The sequence below is a fragment of the Ochotona princeps genome, chromosome X (assembly GCF_030435755.1).
Source record: "Ochotona princeps isolate mOchPri1 chromosome X, mOchPri1.hap1, whole genome shotgun sequence".
Taxonomy (NCBI): domain Eukaryota; kingdom Metazoa; phylum Chordata; class Mammalia; order Lagomorpha; family Ochotonidae; genus Ochotona; species Ochotona princeps.
Window position 1 is genome coordinate 41261175 of NC_080865.1, and position 14092 is coordinate 41275266.

General features: G+C 43.4%; 1 protein-coding gene across 1 annotated transcript; it reads left to right on the plus strand.

Annotated features, from left to right (window-relative positions):
- The first annotated feature begins 831 nt into the window (after positions 1 to 831).
- On the plus strand, positions 832 to 1873 carry LOC101535175 (polyadenylate-binding protein 1-like 2). The gene has a single exon (XM_004599908.2). The coding sequence runs from the start codon at positions 1164 to 1166 to the stop codon at positions 1764 to 1766; it is 603 nt and encodes a 200-aa protein (XP_004599965.1). The 5' UTR covers positions 832 to 1163; the 3' UTR covers positions 1767 to 1873.
- Positions 1874 to 14092: the final 12219 nt, after the last annotated feature.

Genomic DNA, 14092 nt, shown 5'->3' on the forward strand with positions numbered 1-14092 from the left:
ACTATGATTCTTGGCTTTTTGTCTAGGCCAGGCAATCTTATTCTTAAGGCCACTGCACACCGGCTCGCAAGGCACTTGATGGAATCATTGAGACATTCCATTATGGGGCCACGGGGGGGACAGGATGTCCCCCCCATCCCCGCCCCCCTCCCCTGTCCCCACCACCCCAGGCCGGTGGACCCCACATTCCCCGCGTCCACAACGGAGTCCTTCCCCTGGCGTCCTTTCCATAACCGTGCCGGCGACCGGGGAAGCTGAGCACGCCCACCGCCACCCCCAGTTCACCCCCACCCGCGGCCTCGCGTTCCTGGCTCCCGCCCCCTCCCACCGCCCGCAGCCCCGCAGCCCCGCAGCAGCCACAGGGGGAACCAAAGAGACAGAAGCCTTCCCAGCTGCCCGGACCACAGACGCCAACACCCCCCGCCCCCCACCACACGCGCCCGCCCGCGCCCCGCACGCTAGCCCACGACCGAGCGGCGGCACCAGCAGCAGGCTGCAGGCTGCGGGCTGCGGCGACCGCACCGGCGCGCTCCTGGCCGCGCTCGCCATCCCAGGTGACTAGGACTCGCCAGCTCGGCCGGCTCGGCGGGGCCCCAGCCCCAGCCCCCGCTCGCGCCCCCGGCCCGGGCCCGGCACCTCCCGGCCCTCGTGCCCTCCCCCGCCTCCCCGCCTCCTCCCCGGCCACCCCAGCTCGCGGGAAGGGAGGTCGCGGCAGCGGCCCGGCGGCACCGGCGATCGTGGCGACAGCGGCGACAGTGGCGGCGGCGGCGGCGGCGGCGGCGGCAGCGGAGGCTGCGGCGGCGACCGTGGCAGAGGCGGTGGCGGAGGCCTCCGTGGCGGAGGCGGAAGCCGAGGTGGAGGCTGAGGTGGAGGCTGAGGCCTCAGTAGAGGAGGCGGCGGCCACCCTGGGGGAGGCGGCGGCCGCCCTGGCGGAGGAGGAGGCGGAGGCCGCCCGGGTGGCGGCGGCGGAGGCCAGCGCGGCCGAAGCCGCCGCCGCAGCAGCGGAGGCTGCGGCGCCCCCCCTGGGAGAGGCGGATGCGGATGCGGACGAGGAGGTGGCGGCGGCCGTGGCGGCGGCGGCTGCTGCGGCGGCGGCCGCTGTCGTGGATGCAGATGCGAATGCCGAGCCGGGCGGGGGTCCCGAGGGGAACCCAGACTTTCCCATGGCCTCGCTGTACGTGGGCGACCTGCACCCCGAAGTGACTGAGGCAATGCTCTACGAGAAGTTCAGCCCAGCCGGGCCCATCCTCTCCATCCGCATCTGCAGGGACAAGATCACCCGCCGCTCCCTGGGCTACGCATATGTCAACTACCAGCAACCGGTGGACGCAAAGCGGGCCCTCGAGACCCTGAATTTCGATGTGATCAAGGGCAGGCCGGTTCGCATCATGTGGTCCCAGAGGGACCCCTCGCTCCGCAAAAGCGGGGTGGGCAACGTCTTCATCAAGAACCTGGGCAAGACCATCGACAACAAGGCGCTGTACAACATTTTCTCAGCCTTTGGCAACATCCTGTCCTGCAAAGTGGCCTGCGACGAAAAGGGGCCCAAGGGCTATGGGTTCGTGCACTTCCAGAAGCAGGAGTCAGCCGAGAGGGCCATAGATGCGATGAATGGCATGTTCCTCAATTACCGCAAAATCTTCGTGGGCAGATTCAAGTCCCATAAGGAGCGAGAGGCTGAAAGGGGAGCCTGGGCCAGGCAGTCTACCAGTGCTGACGTCAAGGATTTCGAGGAAGACACCGACGAGGAGGCCACCTTGCGATGAACACATCCAGGAGCATCCAGCCAGCAGAGCCAAATCTTGGCTTCCACCCGGTTTACAGACCCCCGCACCTCCCCAGCCCCACCCCCCCCAGCCCAACCCACCAGCAGTGTATTGTATTGGGAGTGCAGGTCTCTCTCTTCTCTCTTCTCTCTTCTCTCTTCTCTCTACTCTCTTCTCTCTTCTCTCTTCTCTCTCTCTCCTCTTCCTCTCCCTCCCTCCCTCCATTCCTTCCTCCCTCAACCCCCTTCTGCTCTTCCAGTTCCCTCTCTCCCTCTACCTCCCCATGGCTTCCCTTTCCTCCCTTTACCTCCCTCTCATTCTCCCTTGCTCCCCCTTGCCCTCCTCTCCTGTCTCTCTCCTTTGCTCTTCCTCTCCCTCTTCCTCCCACCCCCACCAAGAACGTTGTGAATTATCTTACTGATATGTGCCATTGCATAGGTCAAACGCTGCCTCTTCTCCTTGTGGTTTAAAGATGTTTTCTTTCTCTCTTTGTTTACTGCACAGGTGATAACGATGTCTTGGTAGACATACCGGAAGAAGGAAATCAGATGAGGGAAAACCAAGAGAGCATTTGCTCCCCCCTGATCCTACTCCCCAGAGAGAACCACTCTCACCACTTTTTTTCTGTGATGTTTTCCCTGGCCCTCTCCCCACTAGCTTTGCTCTCTTCTCCACCCCCACCTTCCCTTTTAACATCCTGTTGTACAGTGGTTCATATTCTGTGGTGTTTCTTAACCTGCTTTTTCAGCAATTAAAACCAAACAAAAATCAGCCCATAAACTTCCCTCCATGTTATTCAACAGGCTTACAAAACGTCATCTTCGGTGCCTGCAGAGTGCTCCAGTGTATCCATGGACCTTATCATGTCTGTAATCATTCCCGCATTGTTGGACATTCAGGTGGTGCCTAGTTCTTTCCCTGTGTTTGACGCCAACACTGCGTGCTCTGATGAGTGAATCCTTCCTTGTCAAGCCAAATCTTTGCTAGCATCCTGGATGGTCTCCCTAACCGTGGACTTGCAGAATCCACTTAGAGACATGTTACAGACTTCCCGTGTGTTGCCAAAAGGCCCCCTTCATAAGCATTGTGCGGATTTGCACTTGTGCCAGCCAGCGCAGCTAGTCAAAAGAGTATGCCCATCCCCCTGCATAGTCTTCTGCTCACTGTAATTGATGTGTGTGTATGTGTCTGTGTGTGGGTGTGGGGGCACGTGTGCTCGCGTGCATTCGTGTGTGCGTGTGTGTGTCTTGGCCGGCTTGATGGGCTACAAATGGTATGCCACTGTTCTTGGTTGTTTTGCTGGACTTGAACACTGTTAATTCACCCATTTCCCCTGTGCCCACTTCCTGTGTGTTTTCTCGCTGTCAGAAAAATAACCCAGCTTTATTGCAGGAAAAAAAGTATCACAAAGCAGACAAGTTAACAGAAGAAAATTAATGTCACCCATAATCAACCCTAGTTATATCCTGTACCTTTTGTAACACGCCCATCCATAACTGTCCAATGTTTTTCAACAACTACCTGAAACCTTTTTGGCTGTACCTTCAGTATTTTTCTTATGCATATGTCCCATGTCTATATTATAATGTACATACTGTTTTTATATCTGCTTTTCACATGTAATTTGTGTGTGTTTGTGTGTGTTTAGACACACACATACTTTTGATCTTCATTTCATGTCATTAAAGGTACCTTTAAAATATTTTCTCTGACTGTTAATATTCCATCACATTGATGAATATATGGAGGAAAAGATACTTATAGATGTAGATATATTCATGTCTATATTGTGTGTGTTTTTGTGGATACATGTATGTTTAAACTTTTATCATTGTTGATCACCCAGGTTGGTTTTTTTTTTTTTTTTTTTGTGACCCAGAGCTCTCAAAAATTCAGTGTATACTTCTGTCAGTGAAGATTATTTCCTCAGTGATCATGCTAATGGAAATTTCAGGAAAGAAGCAGTTTAATTTTTAAAGTACTCTTTAGGAGACAGTGCATTTAAAAATCATCATCCATAGAAAGCGTACAAGTTTACCTTTGAAGCTGTACTAATCTTTTCAGAGGACTTAGATGCTTGGATTATTTTCTATACTTGCAAATAAAATCACTTACGCACTTCATCAGTTTTTACTAGGGAGACATTAGCTCTTAAGTTTTTTTGCTTATCTCAAGCATCTATTTTTATATAAGTTGTACATGGTTGTGATAGAAAATATTTTATAAATCTCTTGTAACAGAAATTCGAAATTCTGAAAAATCTCCCAGTAATAGAACTCAGTAGAATAAATTTTAATGAATGCATATCCATATGCATTTATAGTTGAAACATACTCATTTTCATTAGAGGATATTTACCATAAAATTTCTCTGGAACCATGTTTTTATGTCATTATTCTGCAATTCTGTTATGCAACATTCCATTAGAGGGATAAACTATAAGTTTTTTCATTCAATCCCTCTTTGGTTACGTTTAAATCAGTTATGATTATTTTCCTTGCAAGATAAATTCTATGGTATATACCTTTGTACCTAATCATCTAGGGATATTTTATTGTTTTTCTTCCTAATGGTATTACAGAGTCATAGTTATGTCAAATATTTTTCTTGATATATTTTCAAATGTTTATCTCTTAAAGTTCATGTCCTCTGTAGTACAGAGCAATACAAATACTACCCATCTTTTTTTAACTGCGTAAAAGTCTCTTTAAGATTTATGAAACCGGACCCAGCACAGTAACTTCGTATCTAAAGTCCTCACCTTGCATATGCCAGGATCCCATATGGGCACCGGTTCTAATGCTATCAGGCTTGCTTCCCATCCAGCTCCCTGATTGTGGCCTCGGAAAGCAGTCAAGGACTGCCCAAAGCTTTGGAACCCTGCACCCACATGGGAGATCTGGAAGAGGCTCCTGGCTTCAGACCGGCATGGCTCCAGCCATTGCAGCTGCTTGGGGAGTGAATCATTGGATGGAATACTTTTCTCTCTCTCTTTCTCTCCTTCTCGGTATATCTGACTTTTCAATAAAAAGAAATAAATCTTTATTTAAAAAAGACTTGCAAATCAAAATGGTTTGTATATTTTTGTTTTATAATTACATAAGCTTATTTTAAAAGGTTATTAGTGTGTTAAGATATAGATAAGAAAAATTCAGTTTATTTTAAGCACATATTTTTCTTCTCTGAGTAAATGTTTTTAAGCAATTTTTTATTTAAGATTTTTTTTATTGGAAAGCCGAAATTACATAGAAAAGGAGAAACAGAGAGAAAGAGCTTTGCTTCCCAAGTAGCTGCAATGGCCAGAGCTGAGACAATTTGAAGCCAGGTTCCAGGAGCTTCATTTTTGAAAAGATTTATTTATAATTATTTGAAAGGCAGATATACAGACAGAAGGAGAGACAGAATGATCTTCTGTCTGCTACTTCACTCCCCAAGTGTTTCCAATGGCAAGAGCTGAGCAGATCTGAAGCTAGGAGCCAGGAGCTTCTTCCGGATCTCTCAAGCAGGTACAGGGTCCCAAAGGCTTTGGACTATCCTCAACTGGTTTCCAGGCCACAGGCAGGGAGCTGGCTGGAAAGTGGAGCAGCCGGGATTAGAACTCTAGTCCATATGCAAGGCTTGGACCTTGGCCACTAGGCTACAGTGCTGGGCCCCAGGGGCGGCTTCTGTCTCCTACGTGAGTGCAGTATCCCAAGGCTTTGGGCCATCCTCTGCTGTTTTCCCAGGCCACAGGCAGGGAGCTGAATCACACTGGAATGTAAGACATAAACTGGCGCCCTTATAGAATCCCAGCACATGCAAGGCAAGGATTTAGGCATTTAATGCACTGAATCCTAAACAGTATAAATCATCTAAAATATTTTTTCTTAAACTGCTCTTCAGTTGTACTGTAAATGTACATAAAAATTTCATGTTATTCAAATTTTTGTTAATTCACAATCATTTTATGGGACGGAACTTTTTAGGGGTTTCATTAGTTTTATCTTACAGTAGTTCCTAAGATTTCCCCTGTTAGATCTAAATCTGTGATGTACCATTTTGCAGTCAGATTGTGCTCCTCTCTGCATTTACTAGTTCTTTAACTAAACAGGTTGTATATTGATACTTAGAAATCAAGTTTCAAAGATACTGGTTTGAAAAAGAGTGAAAGAACCATCTTTGAGAAACTATATAGAACCAATACTGTTGTGGGGTATGCAGCTAGTTCAGCGACAGGAACATGGAAGGCATGCCTCCCCCCACATATATGGTCCTTTCTGCCCACCTGTGATGCTCACCGATCATCACCTGGAACCTGAGTGGGGACAGTATTGCATTGTTGTATAACCAGTCCCCTCACAAGCCCCCATAAAGGCCCATGATTGGGGTGCTCACTCTCTAGGTGATGTGCTTCCCTTCCTCTAGCACTCTGACTCTTGACCTCCCCAGTACCTGCTTGCTCTCTGGCTTCCCATGGACAGACTCTAAGGACAGGTAGCCCCTGAGCATGAGCTCCTCTGTTCACTGCTTGGGCAGGATGGTAAAGATGTTAATGCTAAGATGCTTTGTGTTACTAATTTGTGTACTTTCAAGAGTTCCAGCAGAGGTGAAGCCTAACAGTAGTGAAATGTGAACAGAGAAGCCAGGAAAAGGTGAACATTTGCAGCTTTGTAAATGTGTCCAGGTTGTTTGTTGCATGTCTTTTAGGAAGCTGGAACTTAACTCTTCAGTTTAATGGATGAACTTCAGGGTAATGATCATTTATTCCTCTCTGGGTTCCAATTCAGACTAGATTGTCATATGGACTTGTCATCTGCTAATTTCTCGTAGGCCCTGTTATCCCCAAGCTAGGCTAATAAAAACTCCTTAATACATTCTAGGTTCATCTGGTGTGTTGTCTCCCGCATCCTGCAACAACATATCTGAACAAATTTTACAAACTTGTAGAAAAATAACCTTGCCTAGGTAGAACAAATATGTTAATTTATAGTGTTTAATGACTCCTCATAAGTGTGAGGAGTCAGATGGGATAATAGGCAGTTAGGGTCTCTGGTTCCTGGTGAAGTTGCCTTTGTAAAATATAAAACCTTGCTTCTCCCCATAGCTTTCCCTTTCAAGAGCCTAGCTTCATCCTCAGTCCTCTTATGGGAAAGCAAAGAAACAGAATCAACGTATCACTTCCCATCTCTTAGAGTGATTGCCATTTCAAAAACAAGAAGACAGCCTAAAGCTCTGAGTTATCACCAAGGAGATGGTGCCTGAGATATCTGATATCTTTTTTATTTCAACTTATCAGGATGAGAGGAAGGAGCCACCTGTCACACCTTTATGAATCCATTCTGTCCTTAGCCATTCTAGTTACTCATTTGTTCCCCCTCCAGAGATAGGGCTTAAAAGCTTAAAACTCCATAAACCCTAGAGTCTCTCCTTCCTTGCAGCCCCCTCCTGTCACTATGACAGGAGACTTTCCTTTTGATTAATTTATTTTTTATTTAAGACTTTTTTCTTACTCTAACAAGTCTTGCCTTGAACACTAAAGTTGTCCACATGAAAATTCTTCTGCGTGAGACAAGAAACAAAGTTTTTTTGTCTTTTGCATTGAATTCCCTGTAACAAAAGCAGCTTTAATAACTCAGCAAAGACTGAAACAACCCCTTGTAGTAAAGGTATATTCTAGTAAAACATGGGTTGCTGTTACTTCCTGTTAGAAAATAATTGTTCAAATATATCTTTCATTTTATTTGTTTAGCCTTCATATAAGGGGTTTGAAATAATCCCCAATGTGTCAATGTGAATAGCTGTTAGTATCATACAAAGGGTTCATGCTCAGTTTTCATCCAGTCAGTTAAAAAAAAAAATCCCTGTTTCAAATCCCTGGGGGATAAAACCCTTAAAAGTAAGGAGAGTGAGAAAATGTGTCAGTTTCTGGAAAGCCAGCTAGAGTTCTGATACACATGGTGTAAAATATACAAATTTGTGCATTATATTTACAATGTTAAATTTTCCGATCCATAAATGTGAGATTTTTCCTGTACAGATATTCTTTCAACAGTGTTTTTTTTTCTGTTTTCAGAGAAGCTGCTAGTTTTTACCTGCAATAAGTCCTTACATGCAGCTAATTTCCTGCAGCCATGTCCTTTTACTGCAAACTGAAAATACCAGATGTGACAAGGTACCTAGGAGGTTCTTTATTCCAACAAAGTAGGAATGGGAAGGGATGCAGGGTGGGAGAGAGAAGAAAAAGGAGAAGGTGCATGCGGAGGCTGATTTTATACAACTCAGGTGAGTCTGCAAGCTGTGGGAGACATGGGAATTGGTTGGGAGGGGCTGCGGGTGGGCCCAGAAGTATTGGTGACTGAGATTGTTGCACCCACAGGTGATTGGTAAGTGGGCGGGGACTAGGGGAGGGGCCACAAGAGATTGGGGAGTGGGGTTCTCAAGTAAACACCCCCCTCCCCTTGAGGTTACATCTACTTGGTGGATGACCAGAATGGAGTGAATTTCACAAGCTGTGAGAAGAAGTGTGGCCTCAGGTCCAAGATGGCGGGGTTTCACCAGTCTTTGGAACAATATTTGGGCCACTCCTCACAGAAGCAATTTGCAATTATTATGTTAAATTTTAAGTGCTTCATATTTTGTGATATATTATAAATAGAACTGATTTCTTAGTTTCATTATGGGGTTCTCATTTCTACTCTTTAGAAATGCAGTAAGTTTATGAATATTGATCTCATTCTGTCATTGCTGAACTCATTTATTAGTAATAACATGCATTTGGTGAATTTTCAGGATTTCATATACATAAGATCATGTGAATAAAAGCTAAAGCAATCAGAGAAATACGGTAATGGCATAAAACAACACATAGATAATTAGAACAGAATAGAAATCCCAGAAATAAACCCACATATATAAAAAGGTACATCAGAAATTTCATGAAAATTCAAGTAAAAGGTAAGCTTATTTCATTAAATTGTTTTTAAAATGTATTTACTTCAAAGGTAGAATTACAAAAGAGAGGGAGACAAAGAGAGATCTTCCATTCCAATGTTTTACTCACTAAGTGGCTACAATGGCTGAAGCTGGGCTAAGTTGAAGCCAGGAGCCTAGAATTTCCACATGGATAGCAGGGGGCCCCAAGAACTTGGATCATTTAATGATGCCTTTCCAGGTGAATCAGCAAGGAGCAGAATCATAAGTGGAACAGCCGGAACTTGAACTAATAGTCTTATTTAGGATGTTAGGATAGTACACAGTGGCTTATCACATTGTATCATAAGGATGACTATGATAAACTTATTTTGTGCATATAGGACCTGGCTAAAGTCCTCACCTTACATGTACCCAGAACACATATGGGCACCAGTTCATGTCCCAGTTTCTCCACTACCCATCCAGCTCCCCGCTTGTGGCATGGGAAACCAGTCAAGGACAGTCCAAAGCCTTGGGACCCTGCACCTGCATGGGAGACCTGGAGGAGGCTCCTGGCTCCTGGCTCCTGGCTTTGGATCAGCTCATCTCTGGCCATTGCGGCCACTTGGGGAGTTAATCGTGGATGAACGATTTTTCTCTTTGTATCTCCTTCTCTCTGTAAATCTGACTTCCAATAAAAATAATAAAAATAAATATTAAAAAAACCTAAATTCATGCATAGTTTTTCATAATATGAACTTTCCACTAACTTTTTGGAGGCTCCTCATGTAACTAATTTTCAATAAAGATGTAAAAACACACACTAAGAAAAGGATGATCACTTTAACAAAGTGAGATGGCAGACCATAATATCCAAATGGAAACATTTGTAACTAATTAATTAGCTAATTAAAAAGACACACAGAGAGATTGGATACCATATGAAAACTCAAAATGGATTAAAGATTTAAATGTAAGATCTGAATATGTAGAACTCTTAGAGGAAAAACTTCATAGTGTTGATACTGACAATGATTTCATGGACATGACAGCAGAAACAAAAAAACAAAAGCAGTAATAAGTGGGATTGAGATTAAAATGTTTCTACAAAGAAAAGCAAACAACCAAAAAAATTTAAAAAACTATGAAATTAGGGAAAATACTTGCAAACCACATACTCATTGAGGGGTTAATATCCAAAATACACATCTAGTTTTACTATTGGAATAGCAGCCGACAGGCAGTTTTTGGTTTGTATATCCCATTTCTCTGAGTTTCCAGTTTTAGCACAATAAGGAAGCAACAGTCTGAGTGTAAAGTGTCTGTCTCCCCAAAAGCTGACTTTGAACAGATCAAAATGCCCATCCCCATTCCTTTGGGTTTCCAGTTTTATCATGAGGAGAACAAAGGGACAGATTCTGAACTTTCAGCTCACCATGAAAATAAAAAGAAGTTACCGATCACATCCTTCTGATGGCTTTGTTTTGAGCAAGCTTGACAAGATTAAGAATTCTGGCCCTTTGGTAAATTCTGTCCTCGTTCTCTGATTATTTTTTGCTTTTCCAAATTTTTTTTCTTTCTCCAAAATTGTGCTTTAAAACAAACATTTAAGTCTTTCTATCTTAAAAATTCCTGTTGCTGTGGCTGAAAAATCCAAAATACATAACAAACCCAAACATTAATATGAAAGAAATAACCCAATTAAATGGATAGAAGGAAACTAGAATAAGACAATCACTGGAGTGATCATCGCTTCACAGAAACCTCAACTTACATAACTATTCATGCATGAAGCTACATTTATAAAGTGAATTAAATCAGAGGAGATCTGGGTATCTGACTTTAGTACAATAATAAGGAAAGTCCTATCAAAGAACGAAAAGAAACAGTTGTACTCAAACTCTAGACAGCAACAGGACACTTGCTTCTAGGAGAGAAAAGGAATTAAACTTAGGTCTTAGATATGGAACCCAGTAACATGCTTATAACAGTGGAACCCAATACTGGGCAAAGTATAAAGCCACTGGCCTGCCCTGGTGCCCAAATTGAATGGATTTGGATTCAAGACTAGCATTACCTACACCTGGTTGCAGTGGCCTCAGGCTACAAGTATACTGTAGCAGCACACTGGCACTAACTGACAGACTTTTGTCCTGCCCGTCTTCCACTGGTCTAAGCAGGATATTGTATGGACAGCAAGAGAGGTCATGCCAGACACAAACGTAGGATGTAAGGAGGTTCATACTACACCCTGGGAGCTCACATTGGTGTGCAATAATTAACCAATCAACTTAGGTGGTACACAATACTAAGCATAAAACCAGCTTAAAATTCAGATCACACTTTGAGCCAATCAACCAGCAATCACTTTATAGATGCAGATGACTACAGTTAGCTATGCTCAGAATTTAGCCAAGGAAAACACTGGAAATGACAAAGTTGCTAGGAAATCATATCAAAATGGAGTCACATTTGCACACTATAATGAGGTTTTATCACCCGGTTGTACCAGGTCACAATATAAGCTCAAAATGTGACCCAGCATTTTAGCATTGGTATTTATATAATGGCTTTCCCCCAGCTTTATCATTACTCCAGGGAACACAACATGGAGAGAATCATAATCTATCTGCTTGGGATAAAGTGGGATTACGTGTCCAGTCATTGCATAAAATCGTAGGAATTACCCTTTCAGTTAGACCCACTCTTGGACGAAATGCTGTCTCAGCACAGGTTGGTAACTGTTGATGAGACGTCTGGCCCTGACCTAGAACTAGGTGGAGGCTTGCCAGAATTAACTACCCACAGTTCATTTTGCCACTCGAGAACTAAAGATTTGATACAAATGTGGACTTGAGGCCCCCTCTAGTGCTAAAAAATGATTACCATACCATGTTCAAACTCATTGCATCCTGGACAATTGAATTAGCTGCAGTGATCACCATCCCACAGAAAGTGAGGAGCATGCTCAGAATTTCTGGAAGGCTAGGCATAAATAAAGCCACTTTACAAAGGTTGGAATAAATTTCTAACTCTTCAATTCACAGACATTTTGTACACCAACAAGCATCAATGACTCTCGGGAAACCATAACCTCACTTGACAGAAAAGCTAAGATGCCAGAAGCCATGAAATTGAACTCGGTTGTATATAAACTAAAATTGAAATGTCAATGAAGAAGTCATAGGATGTGGTTAGGAACTTGTATTTTTTTTTTTTTAACATATTGGTTACTCAATACCATGTCAATTAACTCCATAATGGTATAAATTGATGCTGATGTTATGTTGGGGCTTTTAATTGATCGGGATGATACACTGCCGGCTCTACCTTCAGACCAGAGGTGGTCTCGCCAACAAGCCGTTGAACTTATCTGGACAATAAAATGCTGGACTCTATGTTTGGTATATGCTTGCAATGAAAGAATCTCAACTGAACTTGAACTGAAGTAATGCAACAAGGTGGAGGAATCCACCATGGGGGGGAGGGTTTAGAGAGGGGTGGGGAGAATCCCAGTACCTATAAAACTGTGTCACATAATGCAATGTAATTAAGAAAAAAAGACTTAAATGACACATTCGACTTATAACCTGACATATCAGCACAATATCAGTGGCAAAACAAAACATAAAATGTGTATAAATATTTATACATACATACATACAACCAGACATATTTCTACTTAAAAATATATATGTGGTGTGCATTGAGATAAGTGTATAATAAATTCTCTTGAGTAGCGAATATAAAAAACAAGAATAAATGAAACAGAAAAATCAATGAGCTTGAAGAAGTTCAATACACAATTAAAAGGAGAAAGCAGAAAAGAATGATGGAAGCTTATAAGAATTTAAGGACAGCATTACAAGAGTAAATATTTGGGACCCAGCACAGTAACCTAGCAGCTAAAGTCCTTGCTTGAACAAGCCAGGATCCCATATGGGCATTGGTTCTAATCCCAGCAGCCCCGCTTCCCATCCAGCTCTCTGCTTGTGGCCTGGGACAGCAGTCAAGAACGATCCAAAGCCTTGGGACCCTGCACCTGCGGGGGAGACCCAGAAGAGGCTCCTGGCTCCTGGCTTCAGATTGGTGCAGCTTCGGCCATTGCGGCCACTTGGGGAGTGAATCATTGGATGAAAGATCTTTCTCTCTGTCTCTCCTCTTCTTTGTATACCTGACTTTCCAATAAAAATAAATAAATCTTTTTTAAAAAGAGTAAATGTTTGAATTGTTAAAGTGCAAGAACAACTTGAGTATATCAAAAATGTGGAAGGTTTATTTAATGAGATAAGAGCGTAAATCTTCCTAAACTTCAGAGAATGATGTAAATATCCAGGTTCAGAATGGTAAAGGTCTCCAGTTAGCTTTAACTCAAACAAATCTACTTGAAGGTGTATTATGTTTATAATTTGAATTAATATTTAAAACCTTAGAGTAGTAACCCCACAGTTAATTTAAAATGATGGATCTAGAGGATTTTCTACGGGGAAAAAGTGCTAGATTTAAATTTCATGCTAGATCTACTTTACTGCCAGCCAAAGTGTTGCCTCAGCCAGAAACCATCAGTCCTCAGACAGGTTCACCCCAGAGCCACGCATCCATGGCCATCCCTCAAAGCAGAAGATGAGATGATAGGAAAGAAGCCAATTGGGCACCTAACACCTCCCTTCCCTTACAACCTCTCAGGGGATTTGACCGTAGCTATGCTGTGGCCGGGGGGTCCCCACGTTCGTGCAGAGCTGCGGGGTGCCAAGGGTCACTTCCGTAGGGTACACTCCTGTTCTAGCGGAGGAATACTATACCTCACGTCGCCTTCTTTTCCTTGAGGCTCATCTGAAGTCTGATTCCTTGTGAAGAACAACAGTATTTTAACATCTGCTTTTAAGTTATTTTCACCTTATTGATAACTAATAAATTTCTAGGTAGTCTCTTAAGACAACAGCCAAGTTGAAGTTTTTCGGCTCTCTTAACTTCAATAAAGCTGAAGCTAAGGAGAAGCTCCAGGCCTACCAGCCACAGAAAAGGGAGGAGCATGCTTGGAGTCTGCCCTTTGTAAGGAATTTAGGACCTTGGCCTCCTTCAGGTCCTCATTGTGATTCTTATCTGCCTTCTTTTGAGAAGGGGAAATTCCCAAGTCAGCTAGAAGAAAGTTATTTGAGAAACTTTTCATTCAAGGCAGGTTGTGCTAAAATGTGTTTCCATGAATTGAGAGAAATGCTTAAAAATTGCTTAAAGCAATTGTATTTAAAAATTTGGTATGTTTTTATTTAGAAAATGTCTTAATTTGGAGCCTTACATGATTGTTTCAAAGTGTAAATCAAGAAAATTAGCAGATTATTAAGAGAATTGTTTATAGAATATTTTGTCCTACAGAAGTATGGCTATCATACAATGGAAAGGAAAAGCTGGGACAAAATACTTAAAGGCTTAAGCAT

Excerpts from the sequence above, each read along its gene's own strand:
- LOC101535175 (XM_004599908.2), top strand. The coding sequence starts at position 1,164 with ATGGCCTCGCTGTACGTGGGCGACCTGCACCCCGAAGTGACTGAGGCA.